This window comes from Taurulus bubalis (assembly GCF_910589615.1).
Source record: "Taurulus bubalis genome assembly, chromosome: 6".
Taxonomy (NCBI): domain Eukaryota; kingdom Metazoa; phylum Chordata; class Actinopteri; order Perciformes; family Cottidae; genus Taurulus; species Taurulus bubalis.
In genome coordinates, this window is record NC_136594.1 from 23,217,043 (window position 1) to 23,242,298 (window position 25,256).

The window sequence follows — 25,256 nt, forward strand, 5'->3', positions numbered from 1 at the left end:
GAAGAAATGAGGAGGAAGAAGAGGAAGAGGAGGCGGATCCAGATCCAGGTATAGCGGCTAACTTAACCACAGCAGGAGTAAGGAACCCTTCATGAACAACATTGTGTGAAATGTGTGTGTTGTGTCAACAACATGGTTGCTCTCCTCCACATTGTTATTGTTGCTACTACACATACTACTGCTACTGCTACTACTACTACTACTACTACTACTACTACTACTACTACTACAAATACTCTGAATGCTGTTGTTGATACTCATCTTACTACTGATACTATTACTATTATACTGTTACTGTATACTGTTTTACTGCAGCAGGTGTCTACTATACCTGCTGCTACTGCTAATATTGATACTACTACTACTACTACTACTACTACTACTACTACCATTACTGCTGCAGCTGTTACTACTGCAAGTACTACTACCGCTCCTCCTGATTCTACCACAACTACTACTGCAACTGCTGCTGATACTGTTACTTAATGAATACCTCTTTAACCCGGTTCCTTACATGATAAACTTATAGCAATATATTCATTCTGCATACCCACATAATGGGAAGAGGCACGGCTAAAAAACAGTTTTACCGAAATCAAACTGCACAGCAAAAACACGCTCATGGTGCATACGCGCATATTATTGTTAGCGATTTTGCTACTTCATGCTATCCACACAAATAAGGCATTGTGAAAGCTGGGACACCACAGATTCTAGCGGCATAAGTCTTATCACTCTATGACCCAAAATTGACTGAACCATCAGCCGAAGAAGATAATAAATAATCTTCGCTTCATACAGCCATAAACATAAACCGCGTCCGACATGTGTTCCTAACTCGTGTCATATCAACGCGGCTAATGGCCACGCCAATGCCTCTGAATCCTCTTTGGGTCGATTCCACCATGTTTCCAGAGAGAGCCTCGTCTGCAGACTTGCATGTGAAAACACAGTTGATGTCTCCATCAGCTGGAAGACGTGTGCTACTGCACTAATTCTCCAGGCATTGAGCTTGAATAAGTCCAGAGTACTCCACATAGACCAAAGGGTTCTGGTTTTCTCTGAATGGGAACATGAATACGGGTCTGATTGATATATTTATTTTAAAACAAAGCTGAAAACAATGGGATTAATATTTACAGTAAATGGTAAATGAACTTAATGGTTGTGAATGGAGTAGTCTCATTAAAACCCTCATAAAAGGTGTCACCTGCCCATAAGAACTGTCTTACCATTCATATGCTGCAATTTTTGGGTTAAGTGTCTTAACACACATCGAAAATTTACTAGCGGATCGAACCCCCGATCCTCTGATTGAAGGGCGATCCCGCTCTACCACTGACCCACATGGCATGTACATTTAATTAAATTAGATGCCTGAGAGCATTTCAGATGGCACAGATGGTATCCATATGTACCCAAATGGCCAATTTGAAGATTCCTTTCTCAACAAGCCTCTACTGAATGAGTTAGCATTAGTCTGTGCACAAGTTGTGTTCATGTTGTTATGATGTTGGTTTGTTTGGTGTCCTGTCTTATTGTGAAGTCCTTGTCTTGTGTGTCCTCTGTGTTTCTGAACTTCCTGTCCCTGTGATTGTCTGTGATTGTCTGTGATTGTCTGTCTGCCCTGTTCCCTGATTGTGTATTCCTTTCACCTGTACTGCCCTCATTGTTTCCACCTGTTCCTCGTTACCCTCCTCTTGTATTTAAACCCTGTGTGTCTCCTGTCCCGTTGTCGGATTGTACTGTTTCCCCCCGTCCGTTACGCCTTATAAAAGCATACAGTTTTGTTTGGAAAAACTGTTTTAATTGTTTTCATTTACACACACTCGGTAACAAATATATACAACGTATGCTTTCATATCTGCAGAAATCTCACAAACGTTACCTTTCTTTTGATTATTCTCTTCATTTTGGGGAGCCTTTTTGGAGAAGAGGTCATGAGGTTAACAGGCCTCAACACAAGTCTAATAAAGATCTAACTGTGGGAAATAAACTATTACATTACATCACATTAGCGTGCGGTACAGTGCTGTTGTAATGCGTGGCTAATTAACCTCTGAGAAAGCCTTCACTGGGGTCTAACTGTGAAATACAGACGCAAGTCCTGGCAGCTTCTGTAGCCGATGATGTCACCGTGGTCGCATCGTGACGCGGCACTAAGCGGCATGGCGCTGTCTCTTCTAGGAGAGCAGGGCGTGGGGGAAGCGTGGATGTGGCTTGACATTAGTTTACGGGGGCTGGTTTTCTCCTGACAAGCAACAAATGACCCTCAAGTGAAACGAGGTTAAATAAGGCCTAATAAAATGTATTGTTGTTCCCCGAGGTCTCAAAGGATGTGCCCGATCTACTACGGCTCCACATCACTCTACACAAAGGCTGCGTTGTCCAATGAAGTTGGAGACTTGTTTGTTGTGTAGTTGTGATGGCGCCTTCATGTTGGGTCTTTCATCCAGAAAGAAGAAATACTTGAACTGATGTGTCACCAGAGGAGAAATCTGCATCCTCAGAACCTTTGATTTCTGAGAACGGTTTATGATTCATGAACCAACAGCTCCATCTAGTGTCGTTGACAGTGAACTGCACGTGGGAGACAGAATGCATTCTGGGTTTCTGGTCCCCCTCCCCCTCCAATAACATCAATCCTAAACAATTACGTAATACATGACAAAAACGTTTTCGACGGAGAAAACCGTTTCACTTTCGGTGAAAACGGAGCATTGAAGGAAAAACCACAACACAATCATGGAGCTTTACATTTTTATAAGACTTATAAAAAAAAGAAAAAACATAACACAATAACCAAGGCATGTCATACATTGTGTTTTTTCTTCGTTTCTCTGATGAGTATTTACAAACAGGCTTATTTACAGATAGCAATAGCTCAGAAATGAAAAAGAACAAAAATGAAAAAAAGAGAAGGCTACATATAGTCTAGCACAAACAACCAGTTAGCCATATTGATAATATATTTGTTATGTACAATGTAACTGGCACGGCTAGAGCAAGAGAGAACATAAAGATTCTGCAAAAAACGTTTTAAATAACTTCAAGTAATCTGTCTTGAGGTTTCATGGAGGTTTTAGTCCGGTGGAGCTGCGTGTAGTGTGGCCGGACAGGAGGAGCTCTAGCCAACGGGCAAAGACAACACAGACAACGCAACTAACGTGGCAACAAACGTGGCAACAAACGTGGCAACAAACGTGGAAACTAACGGAACCACCACGTCTCTGATAAATGCCCACTTTTTAAGAAACTTTGCAACACAACCAAGGGAAGTCTCCTCTCCACATATAAAGTGATATTCTGCTCATTGGCCTACAGCACTTCTTTTTTTTCTTTTTAATGCTTTGAATAACAAATGCGCAACAGGCAGAAACAACAACAAAAGGAAACAAGACCCAAGTTGTTGACTTCTTGGGTCCAACCGCGTTTCCGGAACCGTTCTCATGTTTCTGTGTCTTAACTAAACATCTTAGGTATCCCAAAGGAACTTCACTACATTCTGCGACCTTTTCATTGTCTCTCACATGAAACCCACACTCTGGAGTTTAAAAAAAAAAAAAGAGAAGAAACTCTCCATCGTAATCTCGTGTTAAACACTTTAAACTAAAGTCCTCACCTAGTACCGTACATGTAAATATGATGGTCCGAATATATAGCAAAACCATTGTCAGAATTGCACGGTCAGCAGTATGAAAAAGACGAACTAGCTTGCGTGAAATATCTGGTTATTCTTCTAGGTTAGAAGTAGTTAGGCCTACCCTAATTATATAGCCGCTAGAAAGGAAAGTCTGTCCTATTGAAGTCTCCATAAAACACTGACGCTACTTCACGACGTTCAACAACACTGGAGGAATCCACCGCCCTCCTCGTGTACATTTCAGTTTAGTGTGTCCTTTTTGGAAGGAGAGAAGAAGAAAAAAAAAGTCCATATACAACACAACAAAGGCTGCGGCCCGTGCCGTGGTCTCTGAACCCGCCTCCCTCAGGCATGTCTCAAACGGCCTCCGTCCAAGGGCGCTGCTTTAGATAAGGATTGCACTGCGGCCTCCTCGAACCAGGAGCACCATCAAGACTCTATAGTGTCATTTTCTTTAAGACCTTTAAAGTAGAGCAGCAAAAAAAAAAAAATATAAAACAAATTCAGGTTTCCGTTGTTGTTGTTCGGCTCAAAACGAAACTGACCATCAGGTGTCGAAATTAGAATACAAACTAACAGAAGAGTGAAATTTAGGACCGTCATCTCAAAACTAGTGCGCTTCCTGGGCAGCTGGGTACCATTTGAGAATCTGCTCTGATTACCTGCACCCCTCCCTCCCTCCCTCCCCCGAACACTCCCCCCTCCCTCTTCAGCAGACGATGAGCGGCAGGGGCTCGTTCTCCCGCCGCTGGTTCTTCTTCAGCAGCTGGATGCGATTGTGGCAGTAGAACTTGATGGCCCTCCAGTCGCGGTGGTTGCTGACCAGCAGGGGGCACTGCTGCAGGCAGCGCTCGCAGTCGGCCTTGGCGGGCACGCGGAGCTCGGCGATGTTGTGGTTCAGGTGCTCCTCCACCGCCGCGCGCTCCGCCTCCGACCAGGGCCGCTTCAGGACGCCGCGCTTTCCTGCAAACGGGAAAAGGAGGGATGAGTGGGCGTTTCACCAGCTCGTCTCGCTCTCACCGTCTTCCACATGTCGGAGGCCGATTGGGTTTTAAATGCTTTAGCGTCAGGAGCTGTTAAAAATCGACATCCGAGTAAATATTTTGCAGCCAAATCCAATAGTTTACATGATATTCAACCTTGCTATATAATATATTTATGACTGGACTTGTTTATTAAAAGGGCTTGTAAAAAGACAATAAAATAGCTTATTATTATGTGAGCTTACAGATAAGTAGCATCCCTCCTCGTCATAGTGGAGGTTAGTTTATGACTTACACCAACAGTCTGTGTTCATCTCTGAGTTTCACTCGTTGTCTTTTTGATTCCTCACAGTTAATTTTGTTTGTTCGCCCTCTGGTGTTTGGGAGAATAACGCAGCGCACGACACATTAAGAGCATGAACGCCAAGCGTAAGTAAATGTGAGCTATTACTATAAATTCAGTGGTTGCGATGTAAGAAAATGTTCCACACATGCTTTGAGTTTTGTTTTTGGCCGCCTGTAGTTCAGGTTAGTTTGCCCTCAAGCCAGAAAGCGAGCGAGCCCCGGCTGTGTTTCATATCCAAATCAGAACAAGGGATGGAAATCTTTTCTACTGTTGACATTTAAATGACACAGTTACAACTCATCCTGCTGATTGATGAAGATCTAGGCCGCTTCCAATTAGATCTGGGTCATTTTCAATCAAACACAAGTCACTAGCAGTCCTCTCTTCTGTGTGTGTGCGTGTGTGTGTGTGTGTGTGTGTGTGTATGAAGGACTGTGTTTACATGTAACCAAGTTGTGTGTAGGTTTCAGTGTGTTTAAAGGGGATGGCAGTTAAATGTGTGATGGGTAAAGAGAGAGTGTGTGTGCGTACGTGTGTGTGTGTGTATGTGTGTGTCCTATACTGTTTGTAATCTATCAATTTGAACGATGAGTCAATTCATTGAATAGTTGATCTAAAATAAATGAACAAAAAGTGTAAATGTTTGCTTCTTTGCCTTCGACGACAGTGAGTTCAATGTCTGATTCTGTGCTGTTTGGACAAAGAAATGTCACCTAAAAGAATTGTAATGTCCATTTTTCAACATTTTCGACTAAACATGCTTTTTATTGTTGTATTATATTTTATGCATCTTCAATAGTAGACCTATAATACTGCAATAATGTTCCAGTCTGAGAAGCTCAAAGACAAAACTTATGCTCTACACTCATCACGGCCTTCGACTGAACTGATCGAATGAATCTCCAGAGCCTGATGTGGAGAGGGTCGAAAAGAGTACGCAGGGGAAAGTCTCGGCCGACTGAAAGCACGAGCAACGCACCTTTTTTTAAAAATCTCACCTGCACAATTTTATTCATTCGTCTTCCAGTTTTGTGAAATCAGGCAATCACACTTCTACTTGTAACAAACCTGATTTGGGCTGACCTGAGCCTCTCCTGCGGTTCGCAGTAGGAGGTTGAAGAGAAGGCGGAGCGGTTTGCTGCAGGTTCTTGAGCTTCTTGGGTCGCCCCACCCGCCCGTTGTTCTTGCCCTTCCGCACATACAGCAGGGTGGGTGTGGGGATCGGAGCCGGAGGCGGAGCCGGAGCGGGGGCCGGCGCCTCCGACTTCTCCTTCCCCTGCTCCCCGTCGGACTCTCCCTCTGAGTAGGAGTCGGCAGAGTTTCCCGACATCACTGGAAAGAGGAGGCGAGAAAGGTACAGAGAGAGGAGAACTGAATTAGTCTGACGTTCAAGCAAAAAACTGGAAGAAGGGTCGTGACCCTTTTCCAGCCATGGGGTGTCTGGCGACACAGCAGCTGGTTAACAGACGACACTCGTTCATTCTCACCATCCAGTTCCAGGCAGATGTGGTTCAGGCTCATTCCTCTGAACAGCACTCCATCCCGCTCCCCGCAGAGCACCACTCGGCCCACCCGGCCCATCAGGCCCGGGTCTTGGCCAATACCGGCACAGTTCTGCGTCACGTGGTACTCCCTCTCCAGGAAGTGCTCCAGCCTCTCCACCGCGCTGCCCCCGGGCTGCCCGGGCTCCTCCCCTTCTCCCAGCAGCAGCAGCTGGGTCAGGATGGCCACCTGCCGGCGAACCCGGGTCTGGGTCAGGGCGCGGGGGTTGCGGGTGCCGCTCGAGCGCGCCAAGCTGCGGAGGAGGTCGGTGCCTCGCAGCGGCGTGGCGGGGGAGTGGTAGGGCCGGGCGAAGACGTATGGGTTCGCCGGGTCCACTCCCACGTCCTGCCGCGTCTCCAGGAGGAGCTCCAGGCACGGCTCGCAGTGAGGCGGCAGGATGAGCGGCTGCACGCGTCCACGTTTGCCCTGGACCCCGACTCGGGGCAGGTGGGGGAGCACCAGGCGCTCGAACGGGGACAGGGAGGCCTCCAGCGGAGTGAGAGCCGGCGGGGCGCCGGGCGGGACGGGAACGGGGCACTGGGGGGTGATGCGAGAGCGGTACTCGGCGATGGACAGCTTGGAGACCTCGCACTCGCGCCGCCGGTTGTACAGGATGAGCAGAGCCAGGCTGGAGTGGCAGAGGAGGCGCCAGGCCTCGGCCGACTGGAGCTGCCGAGAGAGGGACAGGAAGGCCGAGTGCTGCAGCCGGCGAAGGTACAGCACCAGGGAGGACAGGGACGAGAGGAGGGGCAGCATGTGGTGACGCCCCGAGCCGCTGAAAGGAGAGGGAGAGAGCAACGGGTTACTTTAGTCATTCGGATCATATTAGCTCCAGCTAACATAGAGGTAGTTTCCTGCAATCAAACTGCACCTTGGGGGAACATTGAGATGGAATCTTTGTGTTCAGTCGCTATATTTGCTTTGTTTGTTTTGGGGCTGCAACTAATTAGTGAATTGAATTTGAGTAATTCATTAATCTGCCGATTCTTTTCTGTGATAATAATCATGCTTTTCTTTGTCATACACGATGGTAAACTGAGGCCGCTCCGATCGATCGGCCGGTATTTGTTGGCTTGATCGGTGGCTAAACAGAAGAGACGCAGCGGTTCTCATCTTTTAATTATTTTCATCTGCTCTTGGAGCGACACAGCTGGACACATGCAGCTAAGCGGCCGACTCGCCATCTGCAGCCGTAGTTTTTCCCGTCTGCCGGATTCATTGTTTCACCTCAAGCGAATCCGGCAAGAAAACTCACTGATGATCTATTTAAAAAAAAGATACGGGCCCAAGGGATATATAACTCGATATAAATAATCTGAATCTGATAAATGACGCCAACCGTTTGGATTTTTCCGCGCCGAGAGAGAAGCGAGCAGACACCTGACATGATGTCGGGCGGAAATAATCCCCTCGGAGCGCAAATCCTTCTATGAAAGAGTCTTTGTTCTTTTATGAATGTGTAGCTGATCTGTAACTCATCAGCGTGCGTCCACGAGGCAAGCGGGAGTTTTGAAATGTTGTTTTTGAAAGGCTGTACTCCAACAAATATGGATTGAATATTTCGTTAGATAAAAAATCATTTTGTGAATTTCGGAAATGATCACATCTATCTTTACACAAATGTTGATTTTTTTTTACTTTAACTCTCTGGAGTTATTGGAAATGTTTGGATCACAGGCGTCCGATGTAGCAACACTGAAATGTATTCTACAAATAGGCGTGCTTTATTTTGTTTTGTCTTCGGGTTTTGGACAAAATAGTTTTCTGTCAAAATGATGAATCAGCAATAAGAATAGTCATTAGCTGCAGCCCTAATCTCGAATGTACTCACAACGCAGGCAAAGACCACAAGTTACCTCAGCAAGTCCTTTTCCTTATCCTCTGCCCCACTTTCATCGTCCACCTCCATCACTCCATTCTCCTCATCCTCGTCCTCCTCTTCCTCGTCCTCCTCATTTTCCTCCACTTTTGGCAGCTCCATCTCTTTGGCCAGCATGTTGCTGAAGGGTTGAGAGCACACCACCTCAACATCCTCCTCCTCTTTGGGCCTCTTCACCTCCACGACCTCCACATCGTCTTCGTTCTCCTCGTCCTCCCCCGGCCGCTCTGTCTTTATCCTCACCGGCGCTCCCTTCCTGGACTGCGGCGGGCACAAGGGAGCCGGGCTTCGCTTCAGCACCGACACCGGCACTGCGTTCTGTCCTCGCGGGGGAGTCAGCACCGACGGGGCGGGGTTTCTTCCAGAGGAGGCGAGGGATTGGTTGGCTGCTGTGAGAGTGGGCGAGGGCATGGAGAGGTCCTGGACGCCGAGCTGTGTGAGATCTGGGCCCTGCGAGGCCTTGGAGTGCTGCAGAGCGAGCGCGGTGGCAGGGTTCGGGCCCGGCGCGTGCAGGCGGGGCATCTGCGTGTAGCGCTCCACCAGGGCCGAGCACACCTCCGGCTGGTGGGAGTGGTGCTTATCCAGGTGGCGACCCAGGGAGCGGAAGTGGCGTCCACAGTGCTCACAGGTTTGGCGCATGGAGTCTATGGACACTCCTCCTCTGGGGATATTCATGCCGCCCTCGTCTTTGGTGATGGAGCCCAGCGGAGCCGGAGCTTTGAACGCGGCCTTGGCTGAAGAGGAGGAGGAGCAGGGAGGGGAGGACTGCGCTGCTGGGTGGGATGAAGGGAGCGGACGGTGGTGAAGAGCATTGCCGGCGTGGTGGACCGACGGCGGCCGCCCGGGCGGGGTCCGGTGGGGGGTCTTCTTCTTTAAATGAGCGCCGCGCCGCTTCTTGCGCCGGCGTAGCGCCCGCCCCCGGGGGCTGGCGTTGTCTTCGTCTCCGGCGTCTGAGTCACTGGCGTCAGAGTGGGAGATGGGGGAGGAGGAGGGAGAGAGCGACCAGGAGGGGGTGACGTACTCCTGCTGCTGCCGCTGCTGCTGCTGGGCTGTCAGGGAGAGAGGCTCATCCTCCTGGAAATAAGAGACAGTGACAGAGTGGGAGAAAAAAACAGAACATGTCATCCGCTGTCCAGAGAGATGTTTTTGCAGTATTCATATTTTTTGTTGTTGCAAATGTGTGTGTTAAGCCGATATATATACACACACACACACACACACACACACGCGTTCATCATTTTGTATTTTCTCTGCAAACACAATTTACAGAGACCCGTGACATTACTTTGCTGTTGTCAAAAAAGGTTTTACACTAATGGATTGTTTATTTTATTACTTTGAAGCAATTTGGAGCTCGTAAACCCCAAAACAAATTACACATCATAATGATGTTACCATCTCCTGTTTGACCCTGCAAATTAAACGCTAATAGAATTCAAAATGTAGTCATGTAACGATTTCAGCATTTCTCTAAATTGTCTGTTGATTCTTTTTTAGAAAACTATAATATCAACGTGAACATCTCGAACCTGTAGCGAGACTTTTTATTTATTTATATGGAACCGTTTCTTCCTTTTATCAACAACAGTATGACCGTCATGTGACACGACATGAACAACACTCCTTATTTGTCTCTACTCCCTGAATTCTGCGCTGTAAAACATTATAGACTGTCCTTTATGATCTCTGAAAGCAATATAATACAGGACGTATGGGGCTTAGCCTCATACGGTATTATTGGGCCGTTAAGTATAAGCATTGGTCACGTTTATGCTGATCTGACGCATTTGCTGAATGTGACGGGGCCCATTCAGAGATTATTCATTCATTCTTTTACTTTACACTTTAAAACCACTGATTTGACAGATAAGAGATTTTGGATTCTAGTGAAGATCACGGTGAATTTGGATGAATTTGGATGAATTTGGAGAAAATTGTGTCTTAAACCTGAACTAATTGTATATGTTGGCCACTTAGGGGCAGCATAAACAACAACAACAACAACAACACTGCAGGATTATCTTATTTAAAGTTGATATGGTGAACTAGTTCGTAGCTAATAGTTGCCTGTTTAAACATCCAGCAGCTGGCAACAATATCATTGGTTTGGAGTGTGGATTGTAAATCCAATATTCACTCTCATTCGGCTGTTCGGCGTTTTTTTGGGACTCTTCAGCTGCTAAATGCCGCGCTATGTTCGCCAGCTGGTCGCTAACTGTCTGTGTCTGCCATTTAGAGAGCAGGCAGAGTGCAGTGGGTCGCCTAGATTTGGCAATTGTTGTCACTTCTTAAAATAATACAACTTGAGTTTTTTCAGGTCTAACTGTGTGCTGTTAAGCTGCTGTGCCTTGAGTCGTTTTCTATGTGGAGAGCCAATGGCGTGGCGCAGCGCTGGAAATTTCCGCTGACTAATCCAAGGCCAGTCTTCTCCCCGCCGTACCTTATCATCTCTTCAATTCAATTTATTTTGTAGAACCCAAAATCGCAAATTAGCCTCAGAGGTCTTTACAACCTGTACACACACGACATCCTCTGTCCCGGGACCTTCACGTCTGAAGGCAGCTTTAGGGAAAAGGTTCCTTCTCTTACCTTTTTGACATTGTTGTTGTTCTCTGTGTCAGAGTTACACTCGTGCTGCGCTGGAGACATGGTCCCACGGAAACCCTGCGGGCGACACAAAGCGGTCGTTAAGAAATGGCTCACTTAATGTCTGCTGTCACAATCAGCCCCAGCTGCCACTCAGGAGTCAGGTGGGCCCCTGAGGCCGATTAGGACTCCAAATCTCTAACAAGCAAACAAAAGAAGTGAAAAGAGATGTTCTCCAAAATCACATGTCGACTACTCATGAGTAAGGCACATTGATCAGGTTTCTTGAGGATCAATTAACCTCAAAAAACTTTATTTAAACCAAATTCCGGATATTAAAATATGTCTTGCAACCGTGGTTCCACTTGTCTCTCACGTTTGTCACCTCCGCTTCCTTAAACGTATTCTGGTGTCATCTTTCTGTTGAGTATAATTGATCCGATCTAATGAGATCCATTAAAGGAACAGATGTCATGCAATAACCATGGTTACTGTTGCTGAAGCACTATAGGTAGAGAGGGAACTGGAGCTCAAGCATCACCATGGTAACCCCATGCCTTGCTTAGCTTTTGTGTGCGTGTGTGTGTGTGTGTGTGTGTGTGTGTGTGTGTGTGTGTGTGACAGACAGCAATTGTGTGAAACTAATCAACAGTGTGTGAACACACACATGGCTGCCTATCCGAAGTCATCAAAGATGTGCACGCTGTGTTTAATGTATTGCTATACTTGTGAGGACCAAGTGGCCGAGGACAAACAGGCAGTGAGAAGGTTTCCTGCTGGTTTTGGATTAGAAATGTTAAAATCAGGTTTTGGTTCGGGTTAGGCTTCACAATCAAAGTGTGACAACTTCAACCAGGAAATTAAGCAGCGGGGCGAGAGCACGCATGAGCAGCTCTGCTCAGCCCAGACACAATGTCCTGCGGCTGCATTGTGTGCTGGTCTGCTGAGGGCCTCTGTTGGTGGAGGGACGCATTTTACTTTGTAAACTCATTTCTTCCTGAGTGAACGGTGACAGTCAAGCGTAAAACCTGCATGACGCCTTTGCTATTCAACTTCCACAACAAGTTGTTGTTTTTTGGATCGCTGCCAATATTTCCTCAGACTTCCGTGCACTGGAAGTCAGTCAGGTTTGTCTATATGCATCTTAGAATTTAGCAGCAAGAATAATCAAATGCAAGACATTAATTCCTCAGCGAACACTGACTTAGACACTTAATTATACACTTGACACTTTTCATAATCGACTTAATTTGTTTGTTTAAATTGTGTCTTACACTATTGCACTCATGCCAAATTCCTTGCACGTGCAAACGTACTTGGCAAAATAACATGAAAGCATGAAAGGAGAAAGCTGTTTAAGGCACTGACCAAGTTGTCTCCCCACTCCGTGAGGCTGTAGTCCACGGTGATCTCCTCCCCCTTGGTGATGTCGCGGATGGCGATGACGACCAGCCGCACCTGGCTGCCGCAGTGGACCTCCCGGATGCGGCAGTTCGGGGACGGCGGGAACGAGCCGGCCGTCGGGGCCGGAGCCGTGGAGGCGGGGGTCACAGACGGGGCCCGGGCCGAGGCCGTCGGCACAGGAGCGGGCAGCGGCGCCGGGGTCGGGGCCGAGGAAGCGGCGGGAACCGGGGCCGGCGTGGAGGCCGAGCAGGAGCTGGTCTTGGATCCGGCGGGGACTTTGTCGTGAGCCGCTGGGCCGCTGGGAGGGGAAGGATGGGGGGGATACGAAGAGTTAAATAAATACACGACCGTCATCTGACAATACATAAGTGCTTTTTGTTTGTTCGTTTTTTGATGCTGTGTAGCTGTTAGGTATCCGTTTGTAGTTTAAACAATTAGTAGTTTGAAAGAAATTTAAACAACAATAATTGCAATTGATTAATTGTTTAAGTCACATTTATTAATTCCAAATGTGATGTTATATTTCTCTGTAAAATCTAAAATCTTTGATTTTTACAGTTGTAAACTAAATGAACCAAATAAATAAATATGTTTTCCCCCATAATGAAATTTTGCCGATAAAACAAGTGATCACATTTTATTTTTGTAAATTAAACAATCCGAAAAATCATCATTAATTGCAGCTATTTCTTTCAGTTGTGTCCCATTCCAATGTATCCGTCCCTGTGAGTGCAGACTGTATGTAGAGGAGGACATAAGTCACATGTGGGGTTAAAGGTCGATACTGGGATGCTCCTCCAGGATTCTGCCGCGGCTGTAATTGGGGGGTTTTGTCGCTCGAAGGTAAATGAGCAGGAAAGACAGAACTCCCATTGTGTTTACACTCGTCTAGCCGTAGCGCTGCTTCCTCTGCTGCCGGGGATGCGCCGCCGCCGAATGAGTTCAGAGCAAACAGCACAACCTGGCCAATGCCAGCGCTACGTGCCGGTGATGCTCAATCCGCAGTCCTCAAAGAGTGCTGCAGATTTTTCACAGAACAGCCATGTGTGCATGCAGGCTTTTAGCCACGGCGAATAACAAATTATATATATATATATACACATACATATACATAAATGTACACTCACCAGTAGTGGGGAGCGGGCTCCGTGTTGTAGAAAGGCCCGTCCAGCATGGACCGCTTATTCTCTGCTGCTTCTTTACGATCACCTGAGAGCACAGCAACAGTCAGTATAAAAGGATTACATACAAGTATGCAGGGACACACACACACACACACACACACACAGGTCATCACCTCATCTCCTGGAGCACACACACACACACTTACACACACACACACACACAGGTGCACATACGTAGGCACACACACACACACACACACAGACAAAAGTAGGTCACACTCACTTGCACACGCTCCACCTCCATACCAATCACACAGACAGATGCACGCGCGCGCATACACACACACACACACACACACACACACACACAGTAAGAATATGCCGTGCAGATATAACACACACCTGGGCTGAAGCTGTGTTCAGGCACGCTCTCTTCCTCAGTGTGTGTGACAAAGACTTTCACGGGCGTCCCCTTCCTTTTCCTCCCACAGCCGCGCCTGCAGAGAGCACACACACACACACACACACACATGATTATCATTTCATCAATCGACCCACTAGCTGAACGTCAATAAGGGTCAGAGAGTGATCGATAAGCCAATGGCCACCGGATGGATCCATATGAACTGCGTTTCCCTCCTATCTGAGCAAACAATACGCCCCCCGAAAAATAAAAAATAGAACCACAGAAACAATCAGACATTAACAGGACCACCGTTTAAACTGCTCTTTGCCGTTTCTTACCGGTGGTTTGAACGAGGGTGAATCGGCTCAGTGGGAAAGAGACTCTTGAATTCACGGATTTTGAAAGACTTGGCCATCTTTGCTCCACACACACCAGATTAATGTGAAGGTAGAAAGAGGCGAAGTATTGAGTAGCGACCTCTGTTGCTTTTCGACCTAATGGCATGTACTTCACTGATCTGTGAATACTGTCCCGTGTGGGCCACCTTAGGACAAATCTTTCCAGTGCATTCGTAGCCCTCAGCCACTATTTCGCTTTTTAAATGTTCAAGCAACTCTGTCAACACACACCTAAAAAAACTACATTTACATTTTTTTTATAGCAGCCTAAAACAAACCTGATCAACCAAAATAAAACAACCACAACGGCATAAATGGCTGGATGTGACTACTTTGTGATACTAGTTCTGATAAGATGAGACCAAGAAGAGACCAAACCCTGGAGGAATCTTCAGAACAGGTTTCTCAAATGTAAAACGAAAATGCCATCAGCCATATAAGAACTTTGCCCGAATAAACTGCGGGCTAAAATTAGTGGAGTGGTGATGTAAATCAGAACCCCTCTGAGAATAAATAAAAGAGATTGTTACAGTGATACCAGCTTTCTGTAAATGTACCTCAAATGTACAAACAGGAACTTTTCCAAGATTAGTTTTATTAGACTTAAAGTGCTATCGTTGAAAATAACATCCGATGAAACGATGAAAAGAAAGTGACACACCGTCAACAACAAAGTGACTCCAGCTGGGTGCCATGACGACATGAAGACAAACGCATGAAAGAAGACGCACCAGCGCGGGATCCTGCGACCGGGTTGGTGTCCACAGTCGAGAGCTCTGACCCCGATCGCCGCTCAGGAGTGTGCCGTTAAACGGCAGCCACCTGTGTGAGCCCAGAACGGCCGGGCAAGATTATCTCTGGAGGGCTGTAAATCCCCGGCAAAAAATACAACTGAAAAGACCGGAGGAGCCAAACCGATCCCGGGCTCGTTCTGCTGCCACAGATCTCTGTATTGTTTTTCCGTCAGTCTATTTTTTACTCGCGTGACATTGGAGGCTCCTAAAAAGTAGGCCATAGGAAGATCGTGCTTTGGATTTTGAGGTGTTCATTACTCTCTGTGCACGTGCGCATGTGTGTGTGCGTGTGTGTGTGTGTGTGTGTGTGTGTGTGTGTGTGTGTCTGCAGAGAAGAGAGAAACAAAGAAAGAGGAGAGGAAGACGGGCAAGAAGATGAACGGGCTAGGAAAGCAAGAAGTATAGACAAAGAAAGGAAAAGGGAGCAAAAGGGAAAAAGATGAGATACAGGGAGAGAGAGAGAGAGAGAGAGAGAGAGAGAGAGAGAGAAGAGATATCAACCAGACCACTGTCTCTGTATTGATCCTCTCTCATCTGGACTCGTGATCACACTCTCTCTCTCTCTCTCTCTCTCTCTTTCTCTCTCTCTCTCGCTCTCTCTCTCTCACGCGCGCTCTCTCTCTCTCTCTCTCTCTCTCTCTCTCTCTCTGAGTGTTTTGTGCTCACACATGAGAACAGATTTTTTCCTTTTCTTTTTTCTTCCCCTCTTTTTCCTCTGCACCAGCAACACATCTCGCCTTTGAACATACAAAATCGGAAGAAAATAAAATCAAACACGATAACAAATGAGATGCAGGCCACTCCACTTCCAGCAACTGTCCTCTGTGCTACTGCGCCGACTTGTGGTCGTTTACCCACAACACACCGCTGTGAGCGTGGTAATAATAATAAAAATAATAATAATAATAATATTAGCTCAACCGCCCTGATGAGACACCGGCAACATCCTCTGTGGCGTCCGACATCCCTCATCGACACACACTCACTCAGGAAATGTGCAAAATTAGCTTGTTTTTTTCCCCAGTGTACTTCAAAGGCAACGCAAGAAATCAACGCAGTGATATTAATAAGAATATCTTACCGACGGTGAAAGATAATCAAGTCGGGTTGAGCGTGAATGTTTTGCTCATTTCCAACCTTTGGGGAAAACATAGGCGGACAAATAAAACCTAGCCGTTCTCCAGGACCCCTGAGCGACCCCCACGGGCCACGATGGAGGCCACGGGACTGCAGGCAAAAAGCACACTTTCAACTCTTAAATTATATATTTTTTCAAAAATCAAACTCGTTGCTTTTGTGAAATTTACAACAAAAACACTCATTTAAAAAAAAAAAAAAAAAAAATGTTCTTTACTTTTCCGATAAGAACTTGTGAGAGAATCATGCGATCGCATTTTTTTAAAGCGACGAGCGGCCATTTATGCAATCGTTGCACAGACCTGGAGTCAGTTGTGAAACAGATCTTCAACAGTTGTCCACGCTCTCACAGACGGGCTTAGCTAGCACTTGATCCCGACAGGTCACCGGCTTTTCCCAGAAAAACACTGTTTTCCTCGGAGTTTATATTTTTGCTGTTTTTTTGGAGGGGGGCGGGGGGTCTGTATATTTAGTTCTGGTTCAATGGGTTTCTGGGAACTTTCCTGCCAACCAAAATCTGTCTCACCTCCACCTCTTCAGTGAGCTGACCCTTCAGTCTCTCCCCTCCATTCCTGTCTCAGTCCATCTCACCTTCTCCATCGATTCTCTCATTCTTTTCTCCCTGCACAGTTCTCTCCCTTCTTCACTCCAGCTTAAACACACACACACACACGCACACACACGCACGCACACACACACACACACACACAAGTCCATACTCAAGACCCACATATGCGTGAGCACACATACGGACACACGCAGCTTGTACAGTCCACATGTGCACACACACACACACACACACAGTAACACACTAACACACACACACACCCCTCCCCCTATCTGGCCCACATGCATGTAGAAAAAACACACACACACAGGCTTGCAAACAGGCACTCATACACACGCACACACACACACACACACACACACACACACACCCCTCCCTCTCAGGCTTACAGGCACGCAAACACACACAGAGTACACACAAATATCCTCTCTCTAGCCAAGCTCACATGCACGCACGCACACACCCCTCCCCCCTCTCTAAAGCTCACATGCGCACACACACATTAGGGGAAGCTCGCTCAAGTGTGCACACACTCTCTCTCTCTCTCTCTCTCTCTGTCTCTCTCTCTCTCTCTCTCACATAACCAAACCCACAGTCTCATGTTCCATCTCTGACACACACACTTTTTCCCCTCACACACACACATTACAGATTCTCAGACTCATGCATATCTGGTACACTATATTTCCTCCACCATTATATTGTGTGCACGCACGCATGCACACACACACACACACACACACGTTCAATCAAACACATTATTCTTTCTCAGCCATATATTACGTGTGCACGCACGCATTATACACACACACACACACACACACACACACACACACATAACCACTTGTCACGCAACTGTTTCTCCAACATACGTTTGGATTACACACAAACACACACACACACACACAAGGCACAAATTCACTCAATACGCCTCATGTACACTCCGTCCTTCATGCAGAACGTTCTCACTCTCTCCAACACACACACACACACACACACACACACACACACACACACACACACACACACCTCAATAATAAAACAGATACAGACACACACCAATCCCCCCCTCACATATACCATACCACCCACACACAGTGTGCACATACGCACCAACATACTTTTCCTTTGAGCATGTGTACACACACACACACACACACACACACACACACACACACACACACACACACACACACACACACACACTGTCCTTTCCTCTTTCATAAACAAAGTAGATGCATAAACACTCTCTCCTTCCCTCTGTATGACACACACAAACACACTGCCCTTGTCTAGGAGACACACACATACACACAGATACACACACACACAAACCTTGTGTCTGTCTCTCCCCCTTGACACGCACCCCTCCCTCTCTTACTGACTGCAGAACAAACACACACGCACACACGCACACACACGCACACACTCACTCACTCACTCACTCACTCACTCACTCACTCACTAACAGAGACAGACAGGCACACACACCTCTCCTTCCAGAGCAAATACACAAACACAGAAAAGACACACATACACACGAAGAAACACACACCATATGCACTAGCTACCAAGCCTTCTTTTTCAGTTTCCCACACACACACACACACACACACACACACACACACACACACACACACACGCACACACCCGCCCCTTCTGTTTCAAAAGCTTGCACACGCAATTAGGTGCACACACACACACACACACACACACACACACACACTCACACTCACCCTCGGTCACACACTCCCTTCTCTTCTCCTCTCTCACTCTCTCTCTCTTAAACACATACACACACACTCAGCCTGTGCTCTCTTTCTATCTCTCTGCAACACACACCCTCCATCCTCTCTCTTCTCTTTGAGACACACACACACACCCAACCTCCCGTTCTCCGTTCGTCACAAACACACACACACACACACACACAACCACACACACATACACACACAACCACACACACACACACACACGTCTCTCAGTTTCTTAAAGACAGACACACACCCTTTCCTTTCCCACTTTCTGCATTGTATCCACAGCATCATCTCTTGCACCCCAAAAACTATATTTTATTTTTTTACTTTTTAGACACCACTCACACACACACCGACACAATTTTAAAAATCCTAAACATCACACACACACCCACACACCCACACACACACACACACCCACACACACACACTCTCTCTCTCTTTACCCATCACACATTTAACTGCCATCCCCTTTAAACACACTGAAACCTACACACAACTTGGTTACACATAAACACAGTCCTTCATGCTCACACAGACACACACCTTCCATCCCTCTCACTCACACGATCTCGCTCTCTTTCTCTCTCACACTCTCTCACTCACACACACACACACACACACACACACAAACAAACACATTCCCTCCCCCACTCGCCTAACACACACGTATGCGCAAACACACTCTCCCCTCCCCTTCCCTGTGCCTCTAACACACTTCCCCTCTATCTCTGTCTCTCTCTCTCTCACACACACACACACACACACACATACACTTTTTATATGCTCCTTCTCACGTACACACACACACACATACATGTCCTTCATAGTCCCTCTCTCTCTTACAGTAAACACACCTTTATTCCCCGCTCTCTTTTTATTCCACACGCACACTATTAGTTTCTCTTTCCCACACACACACACACACACACACACTCTAAAAAACACATTTAAAAACACATTTTCCCTTCTCTCAAACACACCCTGTCCTCCCAACACACACACACACACACACACACACACACACACACACACACACACACACACACACACACACACACACACACACACACTTACTCATTCTCTCAACCACACACACACACACTCACTCACTCATTCAATGCTACACACACACACACACACACACACACACACTACTGTTCTCTTTGTCACACACTTCTTACACACTGTGCTCCCCCTCCCTCTCCCCATCTCACACACACACACACACTCACACACACACACACACACACACACACACACACACAGTGTCTGTCTCTGTCACGCACACACTCTCTCCCCCTCCCATCCCTCTCTCACACACACACACTCCCTCCTCCTTCCTCTGCTCTAGTACACACACACACACACACACACACACACACACACACACACACACACACACACACACACACACGCAGAAGCACAAACACACCACTCCCCCTCCCTCTCTGTCTCACTCTCTCACTCACACACACACACACACACACACACACACACACACACACACACACACACACACACACACACACACACACACACAGAGCGGCTCCTTTCTCTCTCTCACGCTCTCTCCCCCTCCCTGTGTGTGTGTGCCTTTCTCTCCCACTCTCACACAACCACACGTGTATGCGCGCGCACACTACACACGGGTCCGCGCGCGCACTAACAGAGACACGCACACACACAGGCGCGCGCAGAGAGAGAGAGAGAGAGCGTGTGAGAGAGAGACAGAGAGAGAGAGAGAGAGAGAGAGAGAGGGAGGCTCTGACAGTATGTTAATTCCAACATTTTCATAACTTTTGCCATATTGAATCGCAGCATTGTACGTTTTGATCCTGAAAACTTTTGTTTGGGTTATTTACAGTTTAAGAAACAACATTATCAAACTTTCAGGGTTTAGCTGAGAGAAAGTAACGCATCCCAGCTCGGCCCTCATCACGTGTTTCTGTTGTTGGGATAGTGCGGATTTGGTAAAGTCGCTTTATAATGTTATTAAAAAACACATTCAATAGGGGATTTTAGTGTCAGACACACACACACACACACACACACACACACACACACACACACACACACACACACAGTGCATACATGGGGCGCGCACACGTAAACGAACGCGAACTCGCGCTCGCGCGCACACACACCTCTTCGGAGCAGCTTTGTAAGGTAGCGTTTCATGTAAAAACTAGCATGACACGAACGAGCGGCGTTTTCTCGTCATTTACTCCCAACTGGACTTTAACTTCACACATAACGTGTGTTTACAACTTTGGCTCCATCAAAAACACCCTCACTCTCTCACACACACACGGGCGCGCACACCCACCCGAGTCTCGCTGTCATTGGGGAAGAAAACAGTCATGAAGCAGTTTTCTTTTCAATATTGTATACGTCGCGGGCTAACTGACTCCTCACCCTCGCAGCGGCGGTGCCGGTTTGACGCCTTCTCCGTCGCTGTCCAGGCTGTGTGTCTCCCTGTAGTCGAAGAGCGAGCGTACGGTCTCCGCCATGTTCACCCCAGCGATCGCTGATCTGCCGCCGCGCGCCGTTCAGCTTCTCTCGCTCGTCTCTCCTGCCGCTCAACTGGGCTCACACCAAGGTTATTCCAGCCGCTCCCACCGCGGCGGAGCGGCGGGGGTGCGCGGCGCGCGGCAGGCGACATTAATAACCCGTTAATACCGGTTATTATGCCTATTTTCTGAGGCTAAACCGGGCCATGGCGTGCTTTTCAGAACAATAGGTCCATATGGCTCCCCATGTGGGTAGTAAACATCGAGTTGTGGGATAGTTTTAATAAATACTTCGGTGTTGGCCACCCCTATGGAGGAATGGACGCGCCCACCAAGCAGATGAGAAAAGAAATCGTAGACCGTTACTAAGAAGAGTGATTAGCTCGTTAACTAAGAGAAGAAATCAAGACAATAAAGTGGGGACGACCTTCAGGTCAAGTTTGTCTTTATTTAACAGAACAACATGAAGGTATGTGGAGAACCGTGTTCTCGTAGCGGACTGTTTACACACGCATATGCGCACCATCGTGTTTTATCAACAGGTTAACCCAAATCCTGACCCACAAATTGTGTTAATTGGGTATATTAAGATTCAATACGTCCCAATTGATATTAATATTCATTCAAATGTAATTTTCAATAGTGTGATCAAATGACCTGAAAAGCCAACAGTGATCACCTTACATTATTAGTATGCATTAGTGACGATGGCAAACTGTGACGGATAAACTTTTGTTGTGTGTCAAAAAACCTGAATTTAAGTCTGAAAAAATATATATGATCTCGATGATATTAACAAACGTGAGTCCCTTGTGTTGGTGAGTTTAAAAGTAACATATTGTAAAGGTTTTGATAATCAATTATTAGTTATTACTCACAGTTTTTAAACAGACCTCTGTTTATTTCAGAAATCTGGATAAATCTTTCTTTTTGAAAACAGAAGGTGCTGGGACATTGCCTTTAACAACAGCATCTAACACCAAATTTCAAAATCAACATTCACATTATCCAGAACAAGTATAAAGTACACACATGGACACACGGGTCAGACTGTATTGATAGGGTGAGAAAACTCAGCTTCACTATTTACATTGAAATGGCTGTGATACATTTTTTTGTCATCTAAGACAGGTGTTTAAACTAGTCTTAAAATTCGTAAGGTTTAAAATATATATATATATATATATATATAATTCATATTTATTATATATGTATTAGTGTATGTGACTAAAACAAGAATTGGAAATAATTAAAAATAGGAGCGTGTGAGACTTGTGCTGGACAGACGCATGTGGCACACATTACATTGTGTTCCAGGGGTTTGCTAATGAAATGCTAATCACTGGGGAAAGCACACTACTGATTAGCTACTTCCTCCACCTCTGATTTACACACAGTAACCGTGTTGTCTGGACTCAATTGTAATTAAAATCAACAGGTAATTCACAATATTCACAGTGTTACAATACACTGGCCGCATGAAAAAATAAGTGAAATGTTCTTTTTGTTTGCACAATACTGGAAGTAAATCATATAATTATTATAAAGGTGTTATAGCAAAACTGTCATTGTACCTCTGGGACTGAAGAGGGAAGCACACATTTGAATGACCAAATAATTTCCCTTGAAACCTAAGCCACCTATGATGACACTATGTATAATTTTTCCACTATTATTTCTAATTCCATGGAACTTTTCAGGACATCAGGTGAAACAGTGTATTTTTAAACCCATATTACACGCCCAGCAGCATGTTCATGGCTCAGTCATACAATTCTTTTTTTTTTTATCATAAAATGACAAAAGACAAATATCAGCTTCTGCCCCCGTTAAAAATGCCTTGGATCTAATTCATATTTTCTACAGATATTTTAAAACTGGGGCTTCCAAATGTACAGCCTTCAAGAAGCACTTCTCTCCTCCCAGAATGCATCTCTTCCTAACATGGGCTTATTTTCTAAAGTGAATTTTCAGGACTTCCATCTGTTTTTAGAAGTACGTTCGATAAAACCAACACGGTAACATATTCATCATCAACATGGCCAAGCAAACATATATGAGGGAATGATCTGCGCTCATTGAATGAAACACATATTACCAATAACTTACCTGGGTCATTATTTGTTCTTTATCTAGAAATAAGACCGTGGCTTAAAGCATGCGGTGCTTAAAGGCCAACCAAAGGGATGATTATGAAAACCGTTCTCAAAGTTCTGTATCTTCTCACAAACCTCTGCATGTGGACCGGGTCTGGACCCAAAGACCCCGGAACGTGCCGCTGAACTGGGATCATGTTTGGAAATGTACAACTGATACCTCAAAAAAACACAATCATCAGCAGATCCTCCTCAACAATATGCATTCTTTGTACGGATGGACTTGTTGGTTCTTTGTAACTGTCTTTTACAATATGGTGCGCTCCATTTTTGGCATTTTTTTGAATGATGTACTTTACTTGATGTAATTGCATTGTATCATAACCCATTCCTCAATGTATTATATAGAGATATATCTGGTGTCGCCATCAAGGGGGGTATTTATTATTGTTTATCATTATTGTCAATATTCTTTCCAATAATACGTTTGTCTTTTCTTGATGCATTAGCCTGAAAATCAAACAAAAAATGTCAGTGCTTTTACATTAAACTATCCATTTGGTCTTAATGGCCATAATATTGCCTGAGCAGCCCACCATACACATACAAGTACAGTGTACTGTGTGTGTGTTGGTAAGTACACGGGTCAAACGGTTCCACCAATGCTCTGAGAGGTCCATTAATAATGTACAAGGAGGGAAGACAGAGGGGAGACCACATAAAAGAATACTCTTTTTCAATAATAGAAACAGCATTTGGTCTCCTCTAACTTGAGCTTTCCTTACGTTGCCTATAGCTGCAAACATCCCTCAGATCCTAATTTGGCCGGTTACAATTTCAGTCGTATGCCATTAAAGGTGGCCTCAGACCTGTACATAGTGCGTTCATCTCCGCTAAATATCTCAGCATGCACAAATATCCCTCATTACGTCTGTGTTTTAGGTTTCCTGATAATGTATTTCACATCTTTCTGTCAACAAGGTAATATTAATTAGTTTTTCATCTCCATTTAGCATAATTTTCTATCTGAGGCTGGACATTCTTTATCACACAATTACCCTTTCTTGAGCAAAAATAAATAAACACAAAATCAACACTTAAGTTACTGTATGTGTATTATTATTATTGTTGTAATTATTATTTAATTGTCAGATTTTTGTGTCAGTTCCATTCCCAAATCGTTGAGGTTAAAACATGGATTAAAAACTCCCACTGTGACAGCACTAAACGGCCAATTGATTATCCGTTTTTAGAGATACCTTGTCATGTTAGTCAAGATTACATTTTTTCCCTGACAGCGGCACCGGTCAAAGGTCAGGGGGTCGCAAGGAATTATCACCCTGGGCGACATAAATATCCATTTCGAATTTGATGACGGTAATTTGGCGGTAAACTCTGGACCAACGCGATGAGGGGACAGACGGACTGACACTGCGGACGTCCACAACCACATGAGCCCACAGTTCAACATGTCGACCACTTCACAACTTTAGCTTGAGGCCATCTAAAAGAAACAGACCCCATTTTTTATTTTTGATCAATTACCAAAATATGCAAAACTTCTCAAGGCATCATGTTTGATGTCGTCTTCAGAAAAACAGCCACATAAAAGTGATGTTTTAGATCAGGAGAGATCTTATGAGTAAACAAGACTATAAAACCAAGACCAAGAATTCAAAGCCAACTTTCGTCACTCATCAATACTTGATGCTTTACAGACACATTTCAGTCTGTGCTCACAACGTGTTCAGATCCAGTACCTTGTCTGCCAGTAGTCTGCAGACCAGACAACATTTTGAAAGCCCAGTTTTCACTTAGATCTGGAACACTATTATGTCAGAAATAATTGTGGTGGATCAATGGTGGATAGCTTGAGAGACATGTGGAGAACCGCTGCCATCCATGTCCAGATGGCATATCAGAAGTAAAGTAACGAATGCCTTCGTCCGGGCAGAAAAAAAACTGTTAATGTGTAAATTATTGAAATAACTACCAAAGATCTATGGAACAGTCTTTCCGGAAATGACATCTGTCAAGTGTATTCCTCCATGGCATTGCCAGCCCACAATAAGCTGTGTTG

At 45.7% G+C, this 25,256-nt stretch overlaps 1 protein-coding gene across 1 annotated transcript; it reads right to left on the reverse strand.

The window, feature by feature from the left end:
* Positions 1 to 4,352: 4,352 nt before the first annotated feature.
* On the reverse strand, positions 4,353 to 21,080 carry LOC306737508 (uncharacterized protein; the record flags this gene model as incomplete). Its single annotated transcript, XM_079219241.1, has 9 exons — positions 4,353 to 4,606; positions 6,056 to 6,304; positions 6,460 to 7,289; positions 8,371 to 9,467; positions 10,983 to 11,057; positions 12,348 to 12,681; positions 13,511 to 13,592; positions 13,910 to 14,004; positions 20,986 to 21,080. The coding sequence occupies 9 exons, from the start codon at positions 21,078 to 21,080 to the stop codon at positions 4,353 to 4,355; spliced, it is 3,111 nt and encodes a 1,036-aa protein (XP_079075367.1).
* Positions 21,081 to 25,256: the final 4,176 nt, after the last annotated feature.